A 25761-nucleotide genomic window follows, 5' to 3' on the forward strand; every position below is an offset into this window, starting at 1 on the left:
TTCATGTGAGGTTACACAATGATTGTACAAGTTTTGGTGTAATTACTTAAGAGACATAATTGTGAAGGCATTCAATTGTTAGGATTTAAAGCATCTCAAGAGAAAGTCTAAACAGTCTCAAAGCAATTCTTCAGTCTAGAGTGTGCACCTTAAAATCAGTATTACAAAGAGGTATTCATGGGTTTGAGTAAATCTGTGTACTCTTCTCAAATCTGTTAAAGGGACAGTCTACACTAAAGTTGTTATTGTTTAAAAAGAAAGATAGGGGGAACTTCCGGGCGGCGGCCATGATAGGTCGCAGTTTTGTGTGCTGCTCCAGCCTAGATAGAATTTGCTTGATAAAACACTGGAATAAGTCACCATTTGGCAAGAAACAATACTTGTTACAGTCAAGCTAATCATCATCTACCTGACGATCTTAAACTTGTTGTAATTGCTGTCAGCACCAGTGCACCGGAGCTTATACTGAGGTTGCGGCCTCCAACTAAACCCCCCGGTAGAGATTCCTTAGGGCTCTGCCATCACACAACGCCGTGGTTGCGTTGCAAAAACTTAGCATAGAGATCTTCAAGAACTTTATCTAACTAACTAGTCATAAATATCAACAACATCAATTCCCTTATAAACCTGCAAGCTGATTGTAACTGAGTGTCCCCTAACATGGATGTATCTAGCATGGAGGATGCGCATTTTATCGGAGAGTTCAGCAACTTGCTCTCCTACTATCAAGAGGTCTTCTCAAGCGCTCTTAGAAATACACTCCGGTCCCCTCCTGAAACTTTTACTACGAGTATATCACCAACCTCTTCTGACGGTAAACCTTGTGAGAGCGATGAAGCTACAGAGCCGGATGGCCATCTAGCACCCTCCCAGACGACCACACACAGGAGACCCACATCTTTGCTCGTTACGGAAGGAAAATTGGATGGTGTTGCAGAGAACAAAGGACCCCATGCAGTGCTTACCTCCTGCTATACCGATGATCCCGAGCGCTTGAGCGTATACTCAGCAGCCTCTGTGCCGTTCCACAATGGTGTGACGAATCGATCCAGGAGTGCCTTGCCCCGCTCCGGAAATTTGCCATGAGGGAGCCGGGTCTGTTGCTGTACGATCAGATCGCCGCAGCTGAGTCTAAAAGAAGTAATTCTGCAGTGTACATACGGCCTTGTCAAGCCACGAGGGGTCACCAACTACTCATGACTCGGCCTCTTGCCGGCGATCAGGCTAGTCCGCTGACTTTGAAGGTGTGCAGTTGGAACATACAGTGGTTACGCTGGGCCAGCTACGATTTCCTCTTTAGGAACAAATAACGCCTCAGGAATGATCACCTCTATAGGTACAAGGGGACCTGTGGGAAAATTCTCTTCAAGGCAGGTGGTGTAGCCCTACGCTCCAGAATAGGCTGACAGTCTTGCAATATGATAGCTAGGGGCCCAACGACTACGTGCCTTGCAATCTGCATAAGCAGTTTTTCATTAACTGGTCTATGAACTGTTTTCAAGTTTCACAGTGGCCCCCAATAGACATACCTGCCATAACTATACTGTCAACCTTTTTTATGAGGACTTCCTATGAAGGCTTTTACTGCCTGAACAACCATGTCTCCCATTGTGAGGTTTGCCCAATATTAGAATTTTCAATATGGTCAGTGACTCTGAATAAGAATGTTTTACTTATTAGACAACTGCTAGTCTTATTCAGTGTTGTGGACTATGGAGATAACTCAGATAATTTAGTTTTGAGCTCAACCTCTGTTAGTATGTAAATATTAGGGGATTTCATCCATATGTTTAGATAGTACTGCCTGTGTATATTAATATTTGAGGTTCATTATTGCGCCAACTGTAAATTAATAAGTCACCTTCCTACCACTGGCGTTTTCAATATTGTCTTTCCACACTGGGGCTGCCCTCTATTATTCTGATAATTGTATGGTTGATTCTAGCTCAATACCATAACAATGTAAGTAAATACACCGTTACTATTCATTTAGTTTTTATCTAACGTGCATTAGTGCCATACTGTATTTTTGCAACTCTAAAGGATTACTTAATATCATAGGTATTCGGTTGTAACTCTTTAAGTCCCCCCATGTTGTCCCTCTATACAACTTTAGCCCCTTTGAAGGGACTGTGCCTCCCTGTTGGAAGCATCTCCTGTGCTATTCTTGATGTATATGTAATGGGAGATCCTTGGTTGCATTCCTTTTGATTTCAGTTAAGTATAAAATGTAGGTTTGTCTAGTTTGAGGCCCAAAAGTGGTCCCCTGAGCACCCTTGAAGATCCCCAATATTATAATCCCTCCTATGAGTCAGTTAAGTCTTTATGGGCCCATGAGTGACCCTTTGAAGCTATGGAGACACATACTGTATATCCCTAAAAATAATTAAAAATGAGGTTCCATTCATATTGTACATTTATGCTAAAGTACTACTCTGATTTTCAGATGCTTTACAATTTTGCTTGTTTTCCTTTAGTATACTACATAAGCTTGTACCAACAAAACTATTGATCTACTCAATGTATATGATATTGACAAATTGTGTAATGTTGATTTTTCTTTTCTCTGGAATAATAAAAAGATTTAAAATTAAAAATAAAAAGAAAGATAACGCCTTTACTATCCATTCCTCAGCTTTGCATAACCAACATATTAATATATTTTTTACAAAAATTCAAACCTCTAAATAACAGCCTGTTTCTAAGCCACTTCAGACAGCCTCTTATCGCATTCCTTTTTTATCTGCTTTTCACAACAGGAGACTGCTAATTCATGTGGGCCATATAGATAACATTGTGGTCACGATCCGTGGAGTTATTTAAGAGTCAGCACAACCCAGCACTAATTGGCTAAAATTCAAGTCAATAGATAATAAATAACAAGTCATGTTATAAGGGAGCTGTCAGAAGATGATTAGGAAAACGGTAATTACAGAGGTAAAAAGTGTAAATATAACTGTGTTGGTTATGTAAAACTGGGGAATGGATAATAAAGAGATTATCTTTTAAAACAATAAAAATTCTGGTGTACACTGTCCTTTTAATATCTTTACAAAAGTGAAGAGATAGAGTGTATATCCTGCGCAAAAACAGATAGGGGAAAGGGGATAAGGGGATACCTCTAGCTCTCCTCAGCGGGTACCCTAGTGTACCCAATGTAAGGATAAAACAATAGGAAGTGGAGGTGAGCGCCAAATAGGCTGAGGAAGGGGAAGGGAACACCTAATAGGCTAATAGGATGGTGCCCACTAATGTGGGATCTAAATGGTAGTGTCTTTAATGTAGGTGAATGTACAGAGATCTTTATAATAGTTGTATAAATGTAAAATGTTTAATCCACACAGTTGATAAAAATGTTGAGGAACTTCTTCTAAAACAAAATATAATCATATAAAAAACAATCATATAAAAATCATGGATCCATGTTACAATAACAGACAATAAAAATATGCATCAAAATAAACATCAAAATATGAAAAAGACACTTATTACTTTTTGCGCACAATATATATTTTTTTGGTGCACAATAATTATTAATTAATTATTTTTTGGTGCACCTAATATATACAACTGTAAGAACATTCATCTCCAAGGTGTACCATCCAAATAGGATTTCCAGCCTATTAGGTCACCTTTTGTCAAACGTGTCTCAAGTTTAATTATTTTATGTTTATTTTGATGCATATTTTTATTGTCTGTTATTGTAACATGGATCCATGATTTTTATATGATTGTTTTTTATATGATTATATTTTGTTTTAGAAGAAGTTCCTCAACATTTTTATCAACTGTGTGGATTAAACATTTTACATTTATACAACTATTATAAAGATCTCTGTACATTCACCTACATTAAAGACACTACCATTTAGATCCCACATTAGTGGGCACCATCCTATTAGCCTATTAGGTGTTCCCTTCCCCTTCTACAGCCTATTTGGCGCTCACCTCCACTTCCTATTGTAATATCTTTACAAAAGGCTATTACTGCATCAAAAGTATCAGAATTCTATATTTGTCTTGTGTTGGACCTTATGGTTCCTGCTCTCTATATACAGAATATTTGGAACTCTAGACTTTGTATGCCGGAAACCTGACAACTTGTTTTATTTTCTTTCTTTAGAGACCGAGATTACCACTTGAAGACCTACAAATCAGTCGTTCCGGCCAGTAAACTCGTGGACTGGCTGATTTCACAGGTAATTCATGTAAATAACACCCTATGCATAATACTTCCTTATTATCTAAAGTGAGTGTAAAGTAAATTTGCATTATTTCAAAATGACCTGTACAGCACTGGGCTTCTTATAAGGGTCCATTTTTTTAATGTTAACTTAGTTCTAATGTTTTTCATCTCATTAATTTCAGGTGCAGTAAACACTGCATTTCCCCATCAGTAATGCTATTCATTGCTGTATACAAAATGTATTATTAAAAAAAATAACAAAATATATTAATATGCAAAATAACCCTCATTTTAATCTTTAGTAGCTTTCGGTTACTTACATTTCTACCTTCTTTTTCCTTTTCCAGCACTACAGAATTTTGTGGCGCTATACAAATTATAATATCGTACCTTTCCAACCAGTAGTTCAACATCACTAATTCATTCTGTTTTTCATTATTTTTTTCTGTAGTTTTCAGAGCCTTTTTATAGGTAAACATTTTACAGAAGCATTTGCTTTTATATTTTCTGTCCTTTAATGATGTGGAAATAAACATAAGCAGGCTGTAATATTTATTCCTTTTATTTTGCTCAAACAACTTATTTTTAGGAAAAATGTGACTGCCTGTGACTCCGCTACTGGAACACAATAATATTAATTGCCTGTCTTAACAAAATGACTTTATTAAGCCAACTAATGTGCCTGCACTGTTAAATTGGCTTTTTTAGAAAACATTGTTATGATTGTGCGTCTTTGCTTTGCCATGTCATGTGACAAAAGGAAAATGCTATAAAATGCATAATATGGAGGGGTTTGTTATACAAATTATTTGTATAATCATTTTTCTTTGCTGAATCCAATTATACCTACACAGTATTTGGTCTTTCTTTTAGACAGTGATGTGGCTATGTAAGTTGAATAATCAATAATATGTTTTGGTCACAGGGAGATTGTCAGACCCGCGAGGAAGCAGTGGCTCTTGGAATTGGACTTTGCAACAATGGATTCATGCACCATGGTAATGTACTGTACATTAGCAATACTGGTTATTCTGAATGGAAAAGTTCACTTTATAGGTAGCAATCTTTTAGTGTTTGACAGCTTTCAGCCACTTTTAGTCAAAGAAAAGTTGTACAAAGGCAGTTAGCAACTACTCCACATATATATGTTTTAAGTTTGAAGGCATTTGCAGGCATTACAAAACATACATTATTATTGTTATTATAAAACAAATAATTTGCAGTACTATATGCAGGAATACACACCCACACACACCCACACATACACACACAGACATATACACACACACACCCACACATACACACACAGACATTGCTGCTTTCATTTTATTTGGCTACATATGAGGTTTACCAGTTGTGGTGCCAGATTTTAGCTGGTGCTTCAGATCCTTCTCTGCTTCCCTCTCATTTTCTTGTGCTTATTTTAGCTCTTGTTTTTGTTGTGTGGTTTACAAGGCCTTTACATTGTCAGTAAATTCCAGACTTGCGGTATACAGTGACCTGTAATTCACTAACTGATGAGCAAAAACACAGCCTGTGTGATATGTACTTGTGACTTGTTGGCGTGAATGTTTTATGGGTTAAATCTGTGTTATACCGCCACTCAGACTGATTACAGAGGATCCTATCCAGCTACAAAACTGCATTTCAATGATGAAGAGCAGATGTTAGTCTTTTACTATGAAATGTGTTCATTTTGGGCTCCATTTATCATTAGAATTCTCCCACATTTACGCCTATAAATACATTATCGGAATTGTTCTCCTATTTATCAAAGCAAAATACGCCTAAAAATAAGCAAATACGACTGCAAAATTCTCCCACTCTATTCGCACATGTGCGCCAAAGAAAGCACAAAAAAAGCCCTTTTTTGGTCGTATTTTTAAAAATGCCCCTTACTAATCGCAGAAAATTCAGATTTATCATTATTTAGCGCCTTACGAGAATCTAAAATTCTCCTAAAAATACGACCATGAAAGTTCTCCATAACCGCTGTGGAGAACATTGAATTTAGTCCACTTTTTTCGCGAGAGAAGATGGAATATTTCTTAATTTTGGCAGCTATAAGAATGAAATATGAATCAATTATGTAAATTTTCTTTTGATGATATATTTTAAATTAATGAATGTGTAGATAACATAATTTTTTTAATTTTATGTTTTATAATAAATATATTATTTGAAAATAAAAATGTGATGTCCTATTCATTTCTATTTGTAAAGGAAGACAAGCTTATCAGTCTAAAGCTAACAATACATTTTATCAAGTAGAGATTTGATACATGTCCATAGTTATTAACATATTTTGGGTCACCACTGACATTTTTGCATATCTATGGTAGTCATAAGTACTGCAGGGGGTGTGGAAGAAGATAAAGGTGTTATTGTTAAAAAATCAGTTTTATTATTATAATTGTAGCATGTGTAAAAAAATATAAAGCTTTCTTACACATGACTAAAACAAAAAAATGCATGTATTGATTAAATTACATCTATTCAGTTACATGTTTTGTCAAAATTTAAAAAGAAAATGATATATTTATTTTATTACATTAAAATTATATTAGGTTTGTATTTAAATAATGAAATACACAGTTAAGGGTGGTTTAAACAAGTTAGATTTCAATAAAAAGAAGTTAGGTTCTATACAAAAATCAAGTCTATTTTGGGAGTATTTCTAATGATAAATATGGCGCATATATAATACTAATGGAGAGATTTATCATTAATCCGCCGCATCTCGCTTTTGGAAATTGGCGTTAAAATACTACAGTTTTTATGATAAATATGGGCGCACATGTGCGCCTCTCCAAAGGCGAGCTGCGGAGAACTGAAAGTCGTATTTCAAGAATGAATGATAAATGGAGCCCTTTATGTTCAGAGACAAAAAATAGTCTTAGTGCATAATTTGCAACTTATAATATATTGTACATAGCAAAACATGTAATTTATTATTCCAGTAGCCCTTGGAGTCAATACTGTATGTTATGTTACAGATATCTGTGCAGAATTTCATATTTGTTCTAAAAGCAATATAGTAGCTGAGATGGTTCATAACTGTCTCAAACACAGAGGTTTATTAACTTTATAAATTGTAGCAGACAAATACTAACTCATGGATATAATGTGCAAAAGGATAAATAAAAATGTGAAACATTGTAAAAATGAATAATAATAATAATATTTGTATTATTGTTATTAATAATCATCTATAATGTAGTAAATTAGGTGTATTAAATTGTGGTTTGCTGCAGTTCATGTATACACTTAAATTAAAGACTGAAAGGTCAAAATTAAAATGAACATTGGTGCATTTCAGTTTAAAATAGAAGCATTTTGCAATGTACTTCTATTAGCAAAAATGCTTCTAGTAAAAGTTATTGATTTTTAAGCTGCATACGTACATATCCTGTCGGGGCTTGTGCACCAGTATTTAAACATCACACATTCTCAGAGAGTCAGCAGTAGCTTGTATGACACACGGACACAATGCACGCCCCTGCCAGCTCTATGAGCTTCAATACGGGTGCTCAGGCCCTCACAGCATATGTGCGTATGACACTGAAAAACAGTAATAGCTTTTACTAGAAGCATTTTTGCTAATGATATATATTCCAGAGATGCTTTGAGTTAAAATTTAAATGAATCCACGCCCATATCAGTTTTGACCTTTCTATCCCTTTTAAAATATAATTTGTAACAATCTACTTGTAGACTGTAAGTTCTTTGGGGCAGGGCCCGCTCCTTCGTGTACTAACTTGTTTTGTTCAGTCTGTTATTTATTTGCATCTTACCACAAATCTTTGTCATTGGATAGCTTTGTATCCAGAACTACAGAATATTGTGACACAATACAAGTAAATGAAAATGATAAAGATATCTATTATTTATTTTGTAATTTATTTTTATATATACCCAGTCTTCATTAATAAAGTTGAGTAGATCCTCAAAATATAAGGAACACTATACAAATAAATAAGTGTTTTTATTCATTTTGATGGGGGTTGTATTGCTTGTAATAATGTTTCCAGTATCAATGGGATGCTGGTTTGTATTTATGTACCAGTAACTGAAAATCAAAATTAAAATAATGAGGATAGTTATTGTGACAATTCTTTAATGATTTAAAATGTTTAAGATAATGATAAGGGTTGATAAATTGACTTCAAATTTAGGAATCACCAAGAATATTAACTAGCCAGCCATAGACTTTTTTTTTTAAGTAAGGCAAGGTTGTGATACTTTATTTGTGTATTTAAAATAATAATAAAAAGTGTGTGTATATATATATATATATGTGTATATATATATATATATATATATATATATGTATATATATAGATTATGTGTGTGTGTGTATATTCTTGGGGACATGGCATTCTGGCTCCTGGGTTTTATCAAGACCTTAAAGGGACATTCAACACTGAGTGTAACATGTTTTTATATTGTAAATTAAAAAACGGAGGTCCGCCTACACTATACCCCTCCTCCCTTGCCGCCTTGCTTCTGTCCTAATCAGCGGCGCTAACTACTCTAATACCCGGTCAATATGGATGCCGAACTCCCCCCACTATTACGTAGCTACCTTCTTCTTAAACTGATAAGCAAATCAGAATCCAGTCCTCGGACAGAAATTGCACGCGCGTAGTAATTTTGACATAATTTTTTTTATTTCAAGATTTTTAATAGCATAGCTCTCAATATATTACAAATCGGTATATCTGATGCTTTACAAATGGTATCAACATCTTTTTTTCATATTTTGTGTATTGTTTATTTGATGCAGTTGAAGATAATTTCCTCTTTAATAAATTATTGTTGTTCATGCATTTAACTTGCCAGTTTTAGAAAAAAGTGAGTTCAAAGATGAGTCTCAGTTCTTCCGATTTCACGCTGATGAGGAGATGGAGGGGACCAGTTCCAAGAACAAGCAGCTGCGGAATGACTTCAAGCTCATTGAGAACATTTTGGCAAAGACCCTCTTGGTAAGCATGACTGCATTACTTCCTTGAACTCTTTTGATGCATTATTTATACTTCTTTAAATGAACAGATCTTAACTTGGCTACTGCATGTTCTGTCTTTTCTTGATATTGAATATGATGATAAACTATACAGTTTTATATATCACAGAAGTTCATATAATAGTTCATTGTAGCTAAAGAAAGTTTATGTTGTTAAACATACCTAGTCTTGTCTTAAGCAAAATAATTATAAAAATACTGTTGCCATATAGACACTTGCACACTTATAAACCTTCCTAGGTGTTCTCTTAAAGGGACAGTATCACCAATCTTCAAATAACTGCATGTAATAGACACTACTATAAAGAAGAATATGCACAGCTACTGATCTAAAAATCCAGTATAAAACCTCTTCAAAATTTCATTAGAAGCTCCCAGTTTAGCACTGATGATGAGGTTAGGTTGGGACACCCATTGAAAGGGGCTGAGAAAGCAGGAAGAGGAGACACCCCCCTCCCCCCACCTCTGCATATGAAAAGACCTGTTAAACAAACAGAAGAAAGCAGGAATATGTAGACTTCAGTCTACATCTGATACTTTAGGGCTTTGTTAGGAGTTTGAAAAGTTAGCACAATGTTATTTAAAAAATAAGCATAACTATACATTGTTACAAAAACACTCTCAGGTGGGCTATATAAATGGATCATCTACAAATCATTTATGCAAAGAAAAACTTACTGTACAATGTCCCTTTAACAAACGATATGAAAGAGAAAGAGGTACATTTGGTAATAGTAAATTTGAAAGCTATTTTTTATTGAAAGATTAAAGGGACAGTTCACCCAAAAATGTTCTCCCCGTTAAATTGTTCCCAATTATTCATTTTACCTGCTGGAGTGTTTTAAAGTAGCTCCTTTACCCTTATTTTGGCATTTGAAATAGCTGATTTAGCCTGTGGTATCCCAACCTATACTGAAAGTTTCTATACTGGAGTATATTCTATTGAATAGCCTAAGTAAACATAGCCAGCAGAAGAGATTACACTCTCAGTGGGGGGCATGATAGTTAAGTAATGATAATTTTCCATTGTTCTCTCTAAGTATTGAGCTTTTGGTTTTCTAGACAAATATAAGATAAGGAAGCAAGTGTGTGCACATAAAAATGATACAACAAAGGTTTTTTTTGGTTAAGCACACCACAAAAGGACTGTTTAATCTTAACACACACATTGTGGGAGTGCTATCAAAGTGACCAAAACAATTACAAAACAACAAAAAGTATTGGTGCACATCCAACCACTTAAGTCCACTCTTTCATGGCATATTTGTATATGCTTCTGTCTGCCAAATATACTAACATAGCTTCTAATAAGATTGGGGTAAACATCTCGCAATAATATTGGCTTATATTTGAGCTGCAAAAACAAATATACTTCTATCTGCTAAATATACTTACATAGTTCAAATAAAATTGGGATTAACATCTCACAACAATATTGACTTATATTTATGCTGCAAAAAAAATGTTTGCTGCAAAAAATGCCTTTAAATGAAATGGGATCTTAGTCACACAATATGATCATATTCTGCTAAGCCAGTCACCACTTACAAGGTGTCCCATATTAGACTGGTCCTAACACTAACCAGTTTCCACACTGCAGCAAGTCATGTCTACACAGTGTGAAGCTTTCTAGCTTATTAAGTATATTTATCGGGAACACACCTGGGCTGGGTGGCGTGCATTAACCAAAGGGGAGGGATTTGGTCAGCTCCCTATTTAAGAGATACAACAAAGGTTTTTTTTTGGGTAAGCACACCACAAACAAACTATACATTGTTACAAAAACACTCTCAGGTGGGCTATATAAATGGATCATCTACAAAACATTTATGCAAAGAAAAACTTACTGTACAATGTCCCTTTAACAAATGATAAGAAAGAGAAAGAGGTACATTTGGTAATAGTAAATTTGAAAGCTATTTTTTATTGAAAGATTAAAGGGACAGTTCACCCAAAAATGTTCTCCCCGTTAAATTGTTCCCAATTATTCATTTACCTGCTGGATTGTTTTAAATTGTTTATAAGTAGCTCCTTTACCCTTATTTTGGCATTTGAAATAGCTGATTTAGCCTGTGGTATCCCAACCTTTACTGAAAGTTTCTATACTGGAGTATATTCTATTGAATAGCCTAAGTAAACACAGCCAGCAGAAGAGATTACACTCTCAGTGGGGGGCATGATAGTTAAGTAATGATAATTTTCCATTGTTCTCTCTAAGTATTGAGCTTTGGTTTTCTAGACAAATATAAGATAAGGAAGCAAGTCTGTGTACATGAAAATGATAACATAATGAGATCTGATATTAGCTGAAGCTCAAACCATTGTAATAGGCTGTGGTTTAAAAGCACAAAACCAGCTACTTCATATACACAAATAAACCGAAAAATGCAATTTCTCATAAATTTTATTCTCTGCAGCTGGTATAACAAGTCATTGAAAATACATTCATATAAAAACTATTTTACAGTGTACTGTCCCTTTAATAGTTTTACAAAGAGATGTAAAAAGAATAAGCCCATTTTAAAAAGTGTAATTAAATAAGACCGAAAAAAATACCCTGTATAACAGAGTTCAATCAATGATGCACAGGGTACTAAAAAGGAATATGGTTTGGTTTAATAGAGTTTACCGTCTGGTTGTAACTCAAGAAAGGAAATAACAGTCTTTATCGGGTCCATAACACAGGTTCTTCATTGAGTGTTGTAGGTTGGATATATAAAAAACTAGAAATGTTCCATCACACTATGAGATATCTCAGAATAGAACGCTAATTTCCGGTCTGCATGTAGACACCTATTTGATTTCCTGTGGCTGAATTTGGGGCACAGAGCAAACCTGTGAAGAACACATTTGTATAGGCACAGAGCAATTAGATAGTTTGTATGTATATATGTATAGTTTGTATGTATATATGTTATATGTATAGTTTGTAGGTATATATGTTATGTGTATAGTTTATAGGTATATATGTTATATGTATAATTTGTAGGTATATATGTTATATGTATAGTTTGTATGTATATATGTTATATGTATAGTTTGTAGGTATATATGTTATATGTATAGTTTGTAGGTATATATGTTATATGTATAGTTTGTAGGTATATATGTTATATGTATAGTTTGTAGGTATATATGTTACATGTATAGTTTGTAGGTATATATGTTATATGTATAGTTTGTAGGTATATATGTTATATGTATAGTTTGTATGTATATATGTTATATGTATAGTTTGTAGGTATATATGTTATATGTATAGTTTGTAGGTATATATGTTATATGTATAGTTTGTAGGTATATATGTTATGTGTATAGTTTATAGGTATATATGTTATATGTATAATTTGTAGGTATATATGTTATATGTATAGTTTGTATGTATATATGTTACATGTATAGTTTGTAGGTATATATGTTATATGTATAGTTTGTAGGTATATATGTTATATGTATAGTTTGTATGTATATATGTTATATGTATAGTTTGTAGGTATATATGTTATATGTATAGTTTGTAGGTATATATGTTATATGTATAGTTTGTATGTATATATGTTACATGTATAGTTTGTAGGTATATATGTTATATGTATAGTTTGTATGTATATATGTTATATGTATAGTTTGTATGTATATATGTTATATGTATAATTTGTAGGTATATATGTTATATGTATAATTTGTATGTATATATGTTATATGTATAGTTTGTAGGTATATATGTTATATGTATAGTTTGTAGGTATATATTATATGTATAATTTGTAGGTATATATGTTATAGGTATAGTTTGTATGTATATATGTTATAGGTATATATGTTATAGGTATATATGTTATAGGTATATATGTTATAGGTATATATGTTATAGGTATATATGTTATAGGTATATATGTTATAGGTATATATGTTATAGGTATATATGTTATATACATACAAACTATACCTATAACATATATACATATAACATATATACATATATGTTATATGTATAATTTGATTTCCTGTGGCTGAATTTGGGGCACAGAGCAAACCTGTGAAGAACACATTTGTATAGGCACAGAGCAATTAGATAGTCTCTATGTATATATGTTATATGTATAGTTTGTAGGTATATATGTTATGTGTATAGTTTATAGGTATATATGTTATATGTATAATTTGTAGGTATATATGTTATATGTATAGTTTGTATGTATATATGTTATATGTATAGTTTGTAGGTATATATGTTATATGTATAGTTTGTATGTATATATGTTATATGTATAGTTTGTAGGTATATATGTTATATGTATAGTTTGTAGGTATATATGTTATATGTATAGTTTGTAGGTATATATGTTATATGTATAGTTTGTAGGTATATATGTTATGTGTATAGTTTATAGGTATATATGTTATATGTATAATTTGTAGGTATATATGTTATATGTATAGTTTGTATGTATATATGTTATATGTATAGTTTGTAGGTATATATGTTATATGTATAGTTTGTAGGTATATATGTTATATGTATAGTTTGTAGGTATATATGTTACATGTATAGTTTGTAGGTATATATGTTATATGTATAGTTTGTATGTATATATGTTATATGTATAGTTTGTATGTATATATGTTATATGTATAGTTTGTAGGTATATATGTTATATGTATAGTTTGTAGGTATATATGTTATATGTATAGTTTGTATGTATATATGTTACATGTATAGTTTGTAGGTATATATGTTATATGTATAGTTTGTATGTATATATGTTATATGTATAGTTTGTATGTATATATGTTATATGTATAATTTGTAGGTATATATGTTATATGTATAGTTTGTATGTATATATGTTATATGTATAGTTTGTAGGTATATATGTTATATGTATAGTTTGTAGGTATATATTATATGTATAATTTGTAGGTATATATGTTATAGGTATAGTTTGTATGTATATATGTTATAGGTATATATGTTATAGGTATATATGTTATAGGTATATATGTTATAGGTATATATGTTATAGGTATATATGTTATATACATACAAACTATACATATAACATATATACATATAACATATATACATATATGTTATATGCATAGTTTGTATGTATATATGTTATATGTATAGTTTGTATGTATATATGTTATATGTATAGTTTGTAGGTATATATGTTATATGTATAGTTTGTATGTATATATGTTATATGTATAGTTTGTATGTATATATGTTATATGTTTAGTTTGTAGGTATATATGTTATATGTATAGTTTGTAGGTATATATGTTATATGTATAGTTTGTATGTATATATGTTATATGTATAGTTTGTATGCATATATGTTATATGTATAGTTTGTAGGTATATATGTTATATGTATAGTTTGTATGTGTATATGTTATATGTATAGTTTGTAGGTATATATGTTATATGTATAGTTTGTAGGTATATATGTTATATGTATAGTTTGTAGGTATATATGTTATATGTATAGTTTGTATGTATATATGTTATATGTATAGTTTGTATGTATATGTTATATGTATAGTTTGTATGTATATATGTTATATGTATAGTTTGTAGGTATATATGTTATATGTATAGTTTGTAGGTATATATGTTATATGTATAGTTTGTATGTATATATGTTACATGTATAGTTTGTAGGTATATATGTTACATGTATAGTTTGTATGTATATATGTTATATGTATAGTTTGTAGGTATATATGCTATATGTATAGTTTGTAGGTATATATGTTATATGTATAGTTTGTATGTATATATGTTATATGTATAGTTTGTAGGTATATATGTTATATGTATAGTTTGTAGGTATATATGTTATATGTATAGTTTGTAGGTATATATGTTATATGTATAGTTTGTATGTATATATGTTATATGTATAGTTTGTAGGTATATATGTTATATGTATAGTTTGTAGGTATATATGTTATATGTATAGTTTGTAGGTATATATGTTATATGTACGTAAAACCCCTGTATCCACCATCAAACCCACATCAGAACCAATAAAAGTATTAACCCTGCAACCGACAACCCCTTCACAATGCAATATGCCTAATTAAACTATTAACCCCTATATCCACCATCAAACCCACATCACAACTAATAATTACATTATTAACCCCTATATCCGCCATCAAACCCACACCTCAAGTAATAATTAAATTATTAACCCCTATATCCACCAACCCCAACATCGCAAACTACCTAATGTAGTAACCCCTAATCCGCCATTAACCCACATCGCAAAGTCCCTATTACAACTAATAACCCCTAAACCATCATTAATCCACACCGCAAACTACCTATTAAAACTATTAACCCCTAAACCCAGGGGTCAAGTCCTACAAAAAAAGTGTGGGAAGTCACCAAGACTTCCACCCCCCCCCCCCCCACAATTAATATTGTTTTATACACACACGTACATACACACACACTGTATTTATATGTATATAATCTATACACATTGGTTAATGACAGCAAATTCATTCCAATGATAGGTTGAATGTACCTTTGGGCCTGAGCCTCCTTCTCTGTCACAGAGTCTCATCCACTTAAGGTGGAATAGTTCTATTTCTGCTGAGGGAAGTTAATAACCCCAGAGTAAGCTGCACAGAAATGTAAGCACCATATGTTCCACACAGTGCGGGTGATCACACAGCAGGACCACTAACAGGCTTGCATTTAGTGTATTGTAGGAAGTGTTACTGCCCATTACTAGAGGATCTCACTATCCCTCTAATCAGACTGTGCTCCAGCTCCTCGCAGCAGCAGTGTTTACTGAAGAGTTGCTGTTCTCTGTCCAGAGGGAACTTAGTTCCTCCTGAAAAAATAGTGCAGGAACTCCGTTCCCATGCATTCTCGTCCGACTTGACCCTTGCTAAACCGCCATCCCCCACAGCGCAAATAAATAATTAAATTACTAAGCCCCGTAACCTAACACCCCCTAAATTAACCCAAACTACCTACATTCAAAAATACTAAAGTTACTATCTATTAAAATAAAAAACCTAACATTACTTTAAAAATTAAAAAACTAAGTTTAAATTTACGGAAAATAAAAAAATCTAATATTACAGAAAATAATAAACAAATTATCAAAAATAAAAAAATTAAACCTAATCCCTATGAAAATAAAAAAGCCCCCCTCCCCAAATAAAATCACCTCATAATCTAATGCTAAACCACCAATAGCCCTTAAAAGGGCTTTTTGCAGGGCATTGCCCTAAGTTAAACAGCTCTTTTACAGTTACAAAAAATTCTAAGTCCTCCCTAACAGTAAAACTCACCACCTACCAAACCCCCCAAAATAAATAAACCTAACACTAAAAAACCTAAACTACCCATTACCCTGAAAAGGGCATTTGTATGGGCATTGGCCTTAAAAGGGCATTTAGCTCTTTTAAGAACTGCCCATCCCTAATCTAAATAAAACAACCCCCCCAAAAGTTTAAAAAAAAACCTAAGTCTAACCCCCAGGTTGGTACTCATGGTTCCTGAAGTCCGGCGGAGAAGGTCCTGTTCCAGGCGGTGAAGTCTTCTTTCAAGCGGCAACCTCTTCTTTCTTCTTTCAGGAACAAGCTGGCGCGGAGGGCGGAGCTGAAGACAGATGACCGCGGAGCTGAAGACTGGCGACTCTGGTGAAATCTTCTTCCAAGTGGCCGACATCTTCTTCCAAGCGGGGACTTCTTCCTTCTTCATCCAAGATAAAGCTGGCACGGAGATGAGCGCAGAGCAGGACCGGCGAGCCATGGAGCTTGGAGGATCCTCTTCATACGATCGCAGTCGTACACTGAATAGTGAATTCAAGTCCCTTCAGTGGCGTATTTAGGTTTTGTGCTGCCCTAGGCACTTAAAATTCTGCTGTGACTGATTCCTCAACATTATTCTCAAGTATCTGCTGATATTGAGTGGAATCCATGCAACCCTCAAATTTAACAAGATTCCCAGTACCGGCACTGGCCACACAGCCTCACAGCATGATGGAACATCCACCAAATTTTACTGTAGGTAGCAAGTATTTGTCTTGGAACGCTGTGTTCTTTTGCCGCCATGCATGACGCCCCTTGTTATGACCAAATAACTCAATCTTTGTTTCATCAGTCCACAGAACCTTCTTCCAAAATGAAGCTGGCTTGTTGAAATGTGCGTTTGCATACCTCAAGCGACTCTGTTTGTGGCGTGTGTGCAGAAAAGGCTTCTTCCGCATCACTCTCCCATACAGCTTCTCCGTGTGAAAAGTGTACTGAATTGTTGAGCGATGCACAGTGACACCATCTGAAGCAAGATGATGATGTAGGTGGTCTGTGGGCTGTTTTTGACCGTTCTCACCATCCTTTGCCTCTCTGAAATTTTACTTGGCCTGCCACTTCTGGCCTTAACAAGAGCTGATCCAAACACCCAATTATTTATAAATGAAAATCATGGAAATTGTCAGGGGTGCCTAAACTTTTGCATACAACTGTGTATATGTATGTATATATATATATGTATATATATATATCAGTGTCTTTTACACATAACATTCACAAAACAAAATATAGCCACATGCATACTGCAAGAATAATTTATTTTACATTTTAGCACTTTACACCACGCATCGTCCCTAAGAAATAATACTGTATATACGGCTGAGTGGAAACATAGCGGCAGTTACCGGTTTCCGAGGGTGTACATAGGAAGATCGGATTGTGTATTTGCTAACATGAGAAATGTGCAGGTGTATACGCTATCGGTTCGCTTTCTCTACATATTGGGTGTGTGTCATGAATGGTAGGCCAGAGAACCAGATCTGCTGCTGTTTAGTTATAACCAGAGGGAAACAGACGTGGCATAGATGGGAGGCTCACCGAAATAGAGAGAGAGCTAAGAGCTTTCCTCCTGTGCTATCCACTATCAGTCTGTCTCCTCCCGACGCGTGACTCAGTTTCACCTCCGTTGCTGCCTGGCCTGGGAGATCATGTGTGAACGTGCGTGACTACTGGGCTCAAGCCATGATGTGCGGCAGATAGTGGAAGCAGGCTGGTTGACCTCGGTGAAAAGCCGGACACGTGAACGCCTACTCAAAGTTATTTTTTTCCCCAAGGCAGTTAGCAGCATTATCAAGTTCAGTGTGGTGGGGGCAATGGGTAGTTAAGGATTTTTTGGTGTTAGTTTTTTTATTTTGGGGGGTTTGGTGGGTGGGGGTTTTACTGTTAGAGGGGTGACTTCGTATTTTTTTAAGGAAAAGAGCTGTTTAACTTAGGTCAATGCCCTAAAAAAGGCCCTTTTAAGGGCTATTGGTAGTTTAGTATTAGATTAGGGGGTGTTTTTATTTTGGGGGGCTTTTTTATTTTTATAGGGATTAGTTTTAATTTTTTTATTTTTGATAATTTGTTTATTATTTTCTGTAATATTAGATTTTTTTATTTTACGTAATTTTAGCTTAATTTAAACTTTTTTATTTTTAAATTAATGTTAGTTTTTTTTAATTTTAATAGTTAGTAACTTTAGTATCTTTTAATTTAGGTAATTTGGGTTAATTTAGGGGGTGTTAGGTTAGGGGGTGTTAGGTTAGGGGGCTTAGTAATTTATTTTTTTGCATTGTGAGGGATGGCGGTTTAGGGGTTAATAGTTTTAATAGGTAGTTTGCAATGTGGGTTAATGGCGTATTACAGGTTAATCGTTTTACTAGGGACTTTGCGATGTGGGTTAATGGCAGATTAGGGGTTAATACATTAGGTAGTTTGCGATTTTGGGGTTGGCGTATTTAGGGGGTAATAATTTTAATTATTACTTACGGTGTGGGTTTGATGGCGGCTATAGGGGTTAATAATTTAATTATTACTTGGGGTGTGGGTTTGATGGCAGCTATAGGGGTTAATATACTTTTAGTTATTGCGGTTGGGGATTTCGGTTGACAGGTAGCTAGATATTGCTCATGCGTTAGGTGTTAGTTTATATTTTCAGGGAGTTACAGTGCTCATACTCAGCGCAAGGCTTGGTGCGGCTGCCTTTGTGTGACAAGGTGAAAATAAAGTAAAATGTCTACATTTTCGCCACGTCCTTGCGCTGAATATTGGATACAGAGTAAAAATTGTGGGCGACGGGTGAAATATACGTGCCGCATTTACATGCGGCGCTGTATTTTGGATACCAAAACCGTGTAAAAAACGGCTTTTGCGGTCAACGCTGCATATGTAATGGAGCCCCTGGTGTCTCTTCCACACAGAATACCATGAGAATGGAGCAAATTTAATAATAGAAGTAAATTGGAAACTTTTTTAAAAATTGTATGCTCTGTCTGAATCACAAAATCATTTTTGGGGGTTTTACAATAGTGCTTTCTCCAGGGGGCTGAATGAGAAGCCTCCGAGGGTCATGTCTGACTCCTTGCCCACTAGTTGCATTGCCCAATATTAGTTTAAGCTCCGCAGGAAAGAGAATTCATGTTGTCCAAATTATTTAATTTTAAATTCAAATTTGTTGCAGCAATTGCTCACTAAATCTATTTCAACATTGGTGGAGAATATGACAGAGACTTTGAAATACCATGAGAGATATAATGAATTAATAACTTATTTCCAAAATGACCTTTATATTCACATGAGACTCTTAAAATCTAATTTAAATAATAATAAAAAAATATTGGTAAAATAATGGGCAAAATAGATAGTGTCATGAATACGTTTTTATATCCCGTCCTGATTTCCCATTTAGCAAATTTGTGACACTGAATAGTTTCAGATCTTCTTACCAAATGTAACCAAAGTAAACACAAAATATAGTTTGAAAATAAAATAAATGATTTATTTTAAAAAAAGTTATCCAAAACCATATGGTCCTGTGTGAAGAAGTAATTGCCCTACTTAATAACTGCTTGCACTGCCTATAATTGTTCTTTCACGGCTCTGTGGAGGAATTTAGTCCCATTCTTCTTTGCACAATTGCTGTAATTCAGCATGAGCTCCTTGTTTTAAGGTCATCTCACGGTATCATAATGGGGTTTAACACCTTAAAGGGACATGAAACACGTTTGTTTCTTTCATGATTCAGATAGAACATACAATTTTAAACTTTCCAATTTACTTCTATCATCAAATCTGCTTAATTCTGTTGGTATCCTCTATTGAAGGAGCTGCAATGCACTACTGGGAACTAACTGAATACATCCGGTGAACCAATGAGAAGAGGTATATATGTGCAGCCACCAATTAGCACCTGGCTCCCAGTAGTGCATTGCTGTTCCTGAGCCTTCCTAGGTATCATTTTCATCAGTGGATACAAAGAGAGCAAAGCAAATTAGTTAAAAGAAGTTAGTTGGAAAGTTGATTAAAATTGTATGCTCTTTTGGAATAAAAATATTATGGATTGGATAGAGCACATCATTTTAATCAACTTTCCAATTCAATTATCAATGTTGCTTAGTCCTCTTGGTATCTATCCTTTGCTAAAGAGTAATCCTAGGTCTTTATCCATCTCGCAGCAGTGTTAGCAACATTGTTTATAGCAATGTTATACATTGTTACAAACACAGCTGCCATAGACTGCTATAGACATGTGCACGCTCCTGAGCTCAGCCAACCTAGGGTTACTTTAAACAAACAATACCAAAGGAACAAAACAAATTTTATAATGGAAGTAAAGTGGAAAGTTGTTTAAAAACACATGCTCTATCTGAAGCACTAAAGATTCATTTTGACTTTACTGTCCCTTTAAGTCAGAACTTTGAATAGGGTACTCTAAAAAACCTCATTTTTGTTTCTTTTCAGCCAGTCTGAGGTGGGTTACTTTTGTGCTTAAGATCATTCTCCTGCTTCACAACCCAGTTATTCATTTTTATTTTGAAGTTAAAAAAGTGCAGCTTGGTTTTAAAGGGACATTATACACTAGATTTTTCTTTGCATACATTTTTGTAGATTATCCATTTATATAGCCTATAAAGGTTTTTGTTTTAAAAAATGTATAGTTTTGCTTATTTTTAAATAACATTGCGCTGATTTTCAGTCTCCTAACCAAGCCCCAAAGATTTAGGAGAATACCGACATATACCTACTCCAGCTTGCCCCTGTTTTTATGTAAAGAGTCTTTTTATGTGCAGGGGGAGGGGGAGTGTCTGGCTTAGAACCACTTTTAGTGGGTGTTCCAGCTAAACTTTTCAACAGAGCTAAACTGGGAGATTCTAAGTAAGTTTTTAAACGGTTTTAAACTAAGCAAAGAACTAAGAGAAATTGATATTAGAAGAAAATTGGAAAGTTGTTTAAAATACAATGCTCTGTCCAATCCATGTAAGTTGAATTTTAACTTTACTGTCCCTTTTACACAAAAACATTTTTTCCTTAGCAAATTGTAAAAGATTCTATTTTAGATGCAAAGAAAAACATACTTCTGTGCCCCTTTAAGACACATTATTTACTATACATTCAAATAATGTTTTCATTTTTTATTCTCAGCTGTAAACACATATGGGAATGTGTTAGCAAAAAAAAAGAAAATCGTGAAAGTTTATCATGTCCAAAAAAAAAAAGCATCTTATAAAATGTTTAGAAAAAAAAAAGGAATGGTGTAATTAGTATAGAAATGTATAGCTAAACGTGGACAGCAGAGGGAAAACAGCTGTTTTACACATCAGGAATTTCATAACCTCTCATTTGTGGCTATAAATACCTTTACTTGTGTCAGAGAAGCTTTCCACATTACTGACAAGACTTAGAAACAGTTTATTTTTTCTATCATTTTATTTTGAAGATGAATAGAGCAATCAAACCTCGTACATTTCTTTCATCGTAATTAGATTTTGACACCATTTGAAGATTTTGGATGGAGAATCCTTATGAAATTCTTTGAGGCAAAACTATTGCTTCTCGAACGGTTTTAACATTAACTTTTTACTTCAAAACAACAGCATTTTCTCTCTAGAGGGTTTATTTTTTTATGTTCTTTTTGAAGTATATTTACTTAAAAGTAATTATGGAAAAACCCTAGGGTTTCTGTAAAATGACATTGCCATCCTCTATTGAACTTTGCAACATAAACATATCTCTTTCCAACATCAGAAGATCAGACTTTTGGGCAACAAATTACCCTATAGAACTCTCTTTTTTATGTGTCTTATTACCTAAGCTGGTACAGAATGAGTCTATAGTACATCAAATATCAAAGGGCTTGAAATAGCCAAGATAATTTACTTAGGGCTAGATTTATTAAAGCTGAGGCGTACAGGGGCGCTCGCGTGCAATCCTGCCCCCTGCCCGCGTACAGCCAATCACGCTTGGGCAGGAGCTGTCAATCTCCTCGGTCTGACTAGACCGAGGAGATTGACTTTTGCCACATTAGAGGTGGCGAAGAGGCTAAGGAAGCAGCGGTCTGGTGACCGCTGCTTGATAAATGACGGCGAGCAAGTTCTTGTGAGAACTTGCAGCCGTAGGCAGGGGTCCACAAATCTGGTTTAAAAGTTAGGAGCATGTAACAATATATAGGAGCCAGACAGTGGTATTTGTGTATAGTTAAATGGAGAATTACCCAAAATTGTTAGTAGCCAGTTTTAACATTCTAAGAGCCAATGGCTTCCAGGCTCCTGGGTTTGTCGAGCCCTGCACCAAGGCTTTTAAACCTTTCTCTCTGCCTAATATATTATGTGTTACTGTTAGCATATAACTTTAACACATCTAAAACCCCAATACTCAGTGTAAAATATGATTTATCCATATATATTTATAAAATGTTTTATTTATAAAACTTACAATTTATATCAGGCTATCATTTATATAGACTTTGGCCAACTTTAGGCTATAATATAATTAAAATAGGTGGGTAAGTTAAAGAAGCATTGCACTGTCAAATTCCTGCCTCTTTAGCGTGTTCACAAAGATCCATTTTACCTGTCGGATTGTATTTATTTTTTCACCTTTGTTATCATTTGAAATAGCTAATTTAGCATCACCAATACTGAGAATTTTATTGTTGCAGTATTAGCTAAAGAAAAAAACATGTAAACAAGATGCAGCAGTAGAAATCAGCCTCCAGTGGGGATGGGAATAAAGAGAACCTAGCCCATTTGAAAGTGTATTCCTTTGAATACAATAAACTTATCAGCAGCTTGCTTGAGTACGTAATGCGTTTATTTATTTCCATTTGAACTCAAATAAGCTATCACAACATTCTGTATACTATAAGTGCATGTGACACATTGTGCTCTAAATTCTGTTCTTTTTTTCTTAATACAAGTGACATTGTACTAAATGCATTTATATTTGAGCTGCAATTTAGCTTGTTTTGCTTTATTTTTGCATAAAGACGGTTAAAGGGACACCTATCTAGATATCTCTGCAACAAAGAATTACATAAAAACAAAGCAAATTTTGTAATAGAAGAAAATTGGAAACCTTTTTAAAATTGTATGATCTGTCTGAATCATAAAAGAAAACATTTGGGTTTCATGTCCCAGTAAGTAAGAGTTGATTTAATATAAACTGGCATAAAATGCATATTTGTGCACAATTGATATTGCTGTATTTAATTCTCACTGGCTGATAGGGGCAACTCCTGTAGTCATATTAGTGGAAAGGTACACGCCTCTACCAACTTAAAGGGACAGTTTACTCAAAATTTTTCTCCCCTTTATTTTGTTCCCAATGATCCACTTTACCTGCTGGAGTGTATTAAATAAAGAAGCAGGTATATTTGCACAATGTGATGCAGTAATGAGATCTGATTATACCTACAAGCTCAACCTATTTTATTAGGCTGTGGCTTCAAAACACAAAATCAGAGCTTTAATATACAGAAATAAACCTTAAAAAGCTAATTTTCATACATTTTTTACTCTGCAGTTGGTAAAAAAAGCAATTGTAAACACATTAAGGGAAAAACTATTTTACAGTATACTGTCCCTTTAATAGAAGAAATAAATGGCATATTTAGCAAAGAAACTTTTTTTTTTTTTTAATCTGGGCCTTTTCTTTTAGATGGAACAAAGTATGAGATTTAATAGAAAGCAAAATACGTTCATTACCAGTACATTTTATTTATATATTGCATATTATTTTTAGATCTTGCCTCAAGAAGAAGATTATGGATTTGACCTTGAAGAAAAGAATAAGACAATAGTTGTTAAATCTGTCCGTAAAGGGTCTTATGCAGAGGTAAGATGCTTGTTGTGTTTTTAAATAATGGATGAAGAAGGCTAATAACGCAAGAACAATTACATAGATACAATAATGATGTGAATGTAAAATGATTTGAATTATTTATTTGGAGCATGTGATATGTTTACAGTTCCCTGTAAAGGCCAAGGGCACTAATGTGTTTAATGTTTTCTACTATCCTCATAAAGGCTGTGACACACTGCAAGCGGAGCGGTGCGCAGTGTGTAGATGCGGATGTGCGCGCTCAGTGTGTCCTGCCTTTTCATCTCTGAGCACTTTGCTGCGTCACAGCCTTTAAAGCTCACTGCTATGCATTACTGCTGTATTTATTTTATGGATTGTCTGCAAGCTTGCATGTGGCCAATCCAGAGCTAATACTGGAGAATGTTTTCCAGAGTATTGCCAGCTGGCTAAGAACCAATTTTATGCATTAGCTAGATTCGAGGTAACGGCAGCAGTAGGTAGTTTTTAGGAGAACAGCAGAGGGTAATTACTTTTTATGAGAAGCAAAAAATAGACTTTAATGTCCCTTTAAAGGGGACAGTGTCGCTCGTCTAATTTAAAGGGACAGTCCACTCAAAAATGTTTAAAGGGACACTGAAACCCAAATCTTTTCTTTTGTGATTCAGATAGAGCATGCAATTTTAAGCAACTTTCTTAATTTACTCCTATTTTCAAATTTTCTTCGTGTTCTTGCTATCTTTATTTGAAAAAGAAGGCAGCTAAGCTTTTTTGGTTCAGACCTCTGGACAGCACTTTATTATTGGTGGATGAATTTATCCACCAATCAGCAAGGACAGCCCAAGTTGTTCATATAAAATGGGCCGTCTTCTAAACTTACATTCTTGCATTTCTAATAAAGATACCAAGAGAATAAAGAAAATTTGATATTAGGAGTAAATTAGAAAGTTGCTTATAATTCCATGCTCTATCTGAATCACTAAAGAAAAATGTTGGGTTCAGTGTCCTTTAAATGTTTAAAAAGATAATCCCTTTATTACTCATTCCCTAGTTGTGCATAACCAACACAGTTATATTAATATACTTATATACTTTATCATCTGTGCCTTTTACAAACTTTCATTTTCTCCAATTAATGCTGACTCATGAATAACTCCACTGCAGTGCGCACAATATTATTTTATGGCACACATGAACTAGCGCTGTCTTCCCCTGTCCTTTTGCCTATAAGTGGTAGCTTTCGCTGTTCTAGGAATACAGTATTTCCAGATATATATTAATAACACAAATATATTTAACTTTTAAAGTGACATTGGTAACACTGGCTACAGAATTTGGTTTTTGACTTCCCCGAGGAGCATGGGACAAGAGGTTTTTAATATCTCTTTAAGAAAATGACTTCTTAGCCAGTTAACTCCACAATTGTCACTGA

At 34.0% G+C, this 25761-nt stretch overlaps 1 protein-coding gene across 1 annotated transcript in view; it reads left to right on the forward strand.

Moving 5' to 3' along the window:
• The window catches only part of PREX1 (phosphatidylinositol-3,4,5-trisphosphate dependent Rac exchange factor 1), a 631853-nt gene that overhangs the window by 422586 nt on the left and 183506 nt on the right, over window positions 1-25761 (forward strand). Inside the window, exons 14-17 of the mRNA XM_053690087.1 lie at window positions 4124-4199; window positions 5112-5184; window positions 9029-9171; window positions 24273-24365. Of these exons, the coding sequence (XP_053546062.1) occupies window positions 4124-4199; window positions 5112-5184; window positions 9029-9171; window positions 24273-24365 (385 nt within the window). The remainder of the gene's footprint in view (window positions 1-4123; window positions 4200-5111; window positions 5185-9028; window positions 9172-24272; window positions 24366-25761) is intronic.

This window comes from Bombina bombina, chromosome 1 (genome assembly GCF_027579735.1).
Source record: "Bombina bombina isolate aBomBom1 chromosome 1, aBomBom1.pri, whole genome shotgun sequence".
In the NCBI taxonomy this organism is placed as follows: domain Eukaryota; kingdom Metazoa; phylum Chordata; class Amphibia; order Anura; family Bombinatoridae; genus Bombina; species Bombina bombina.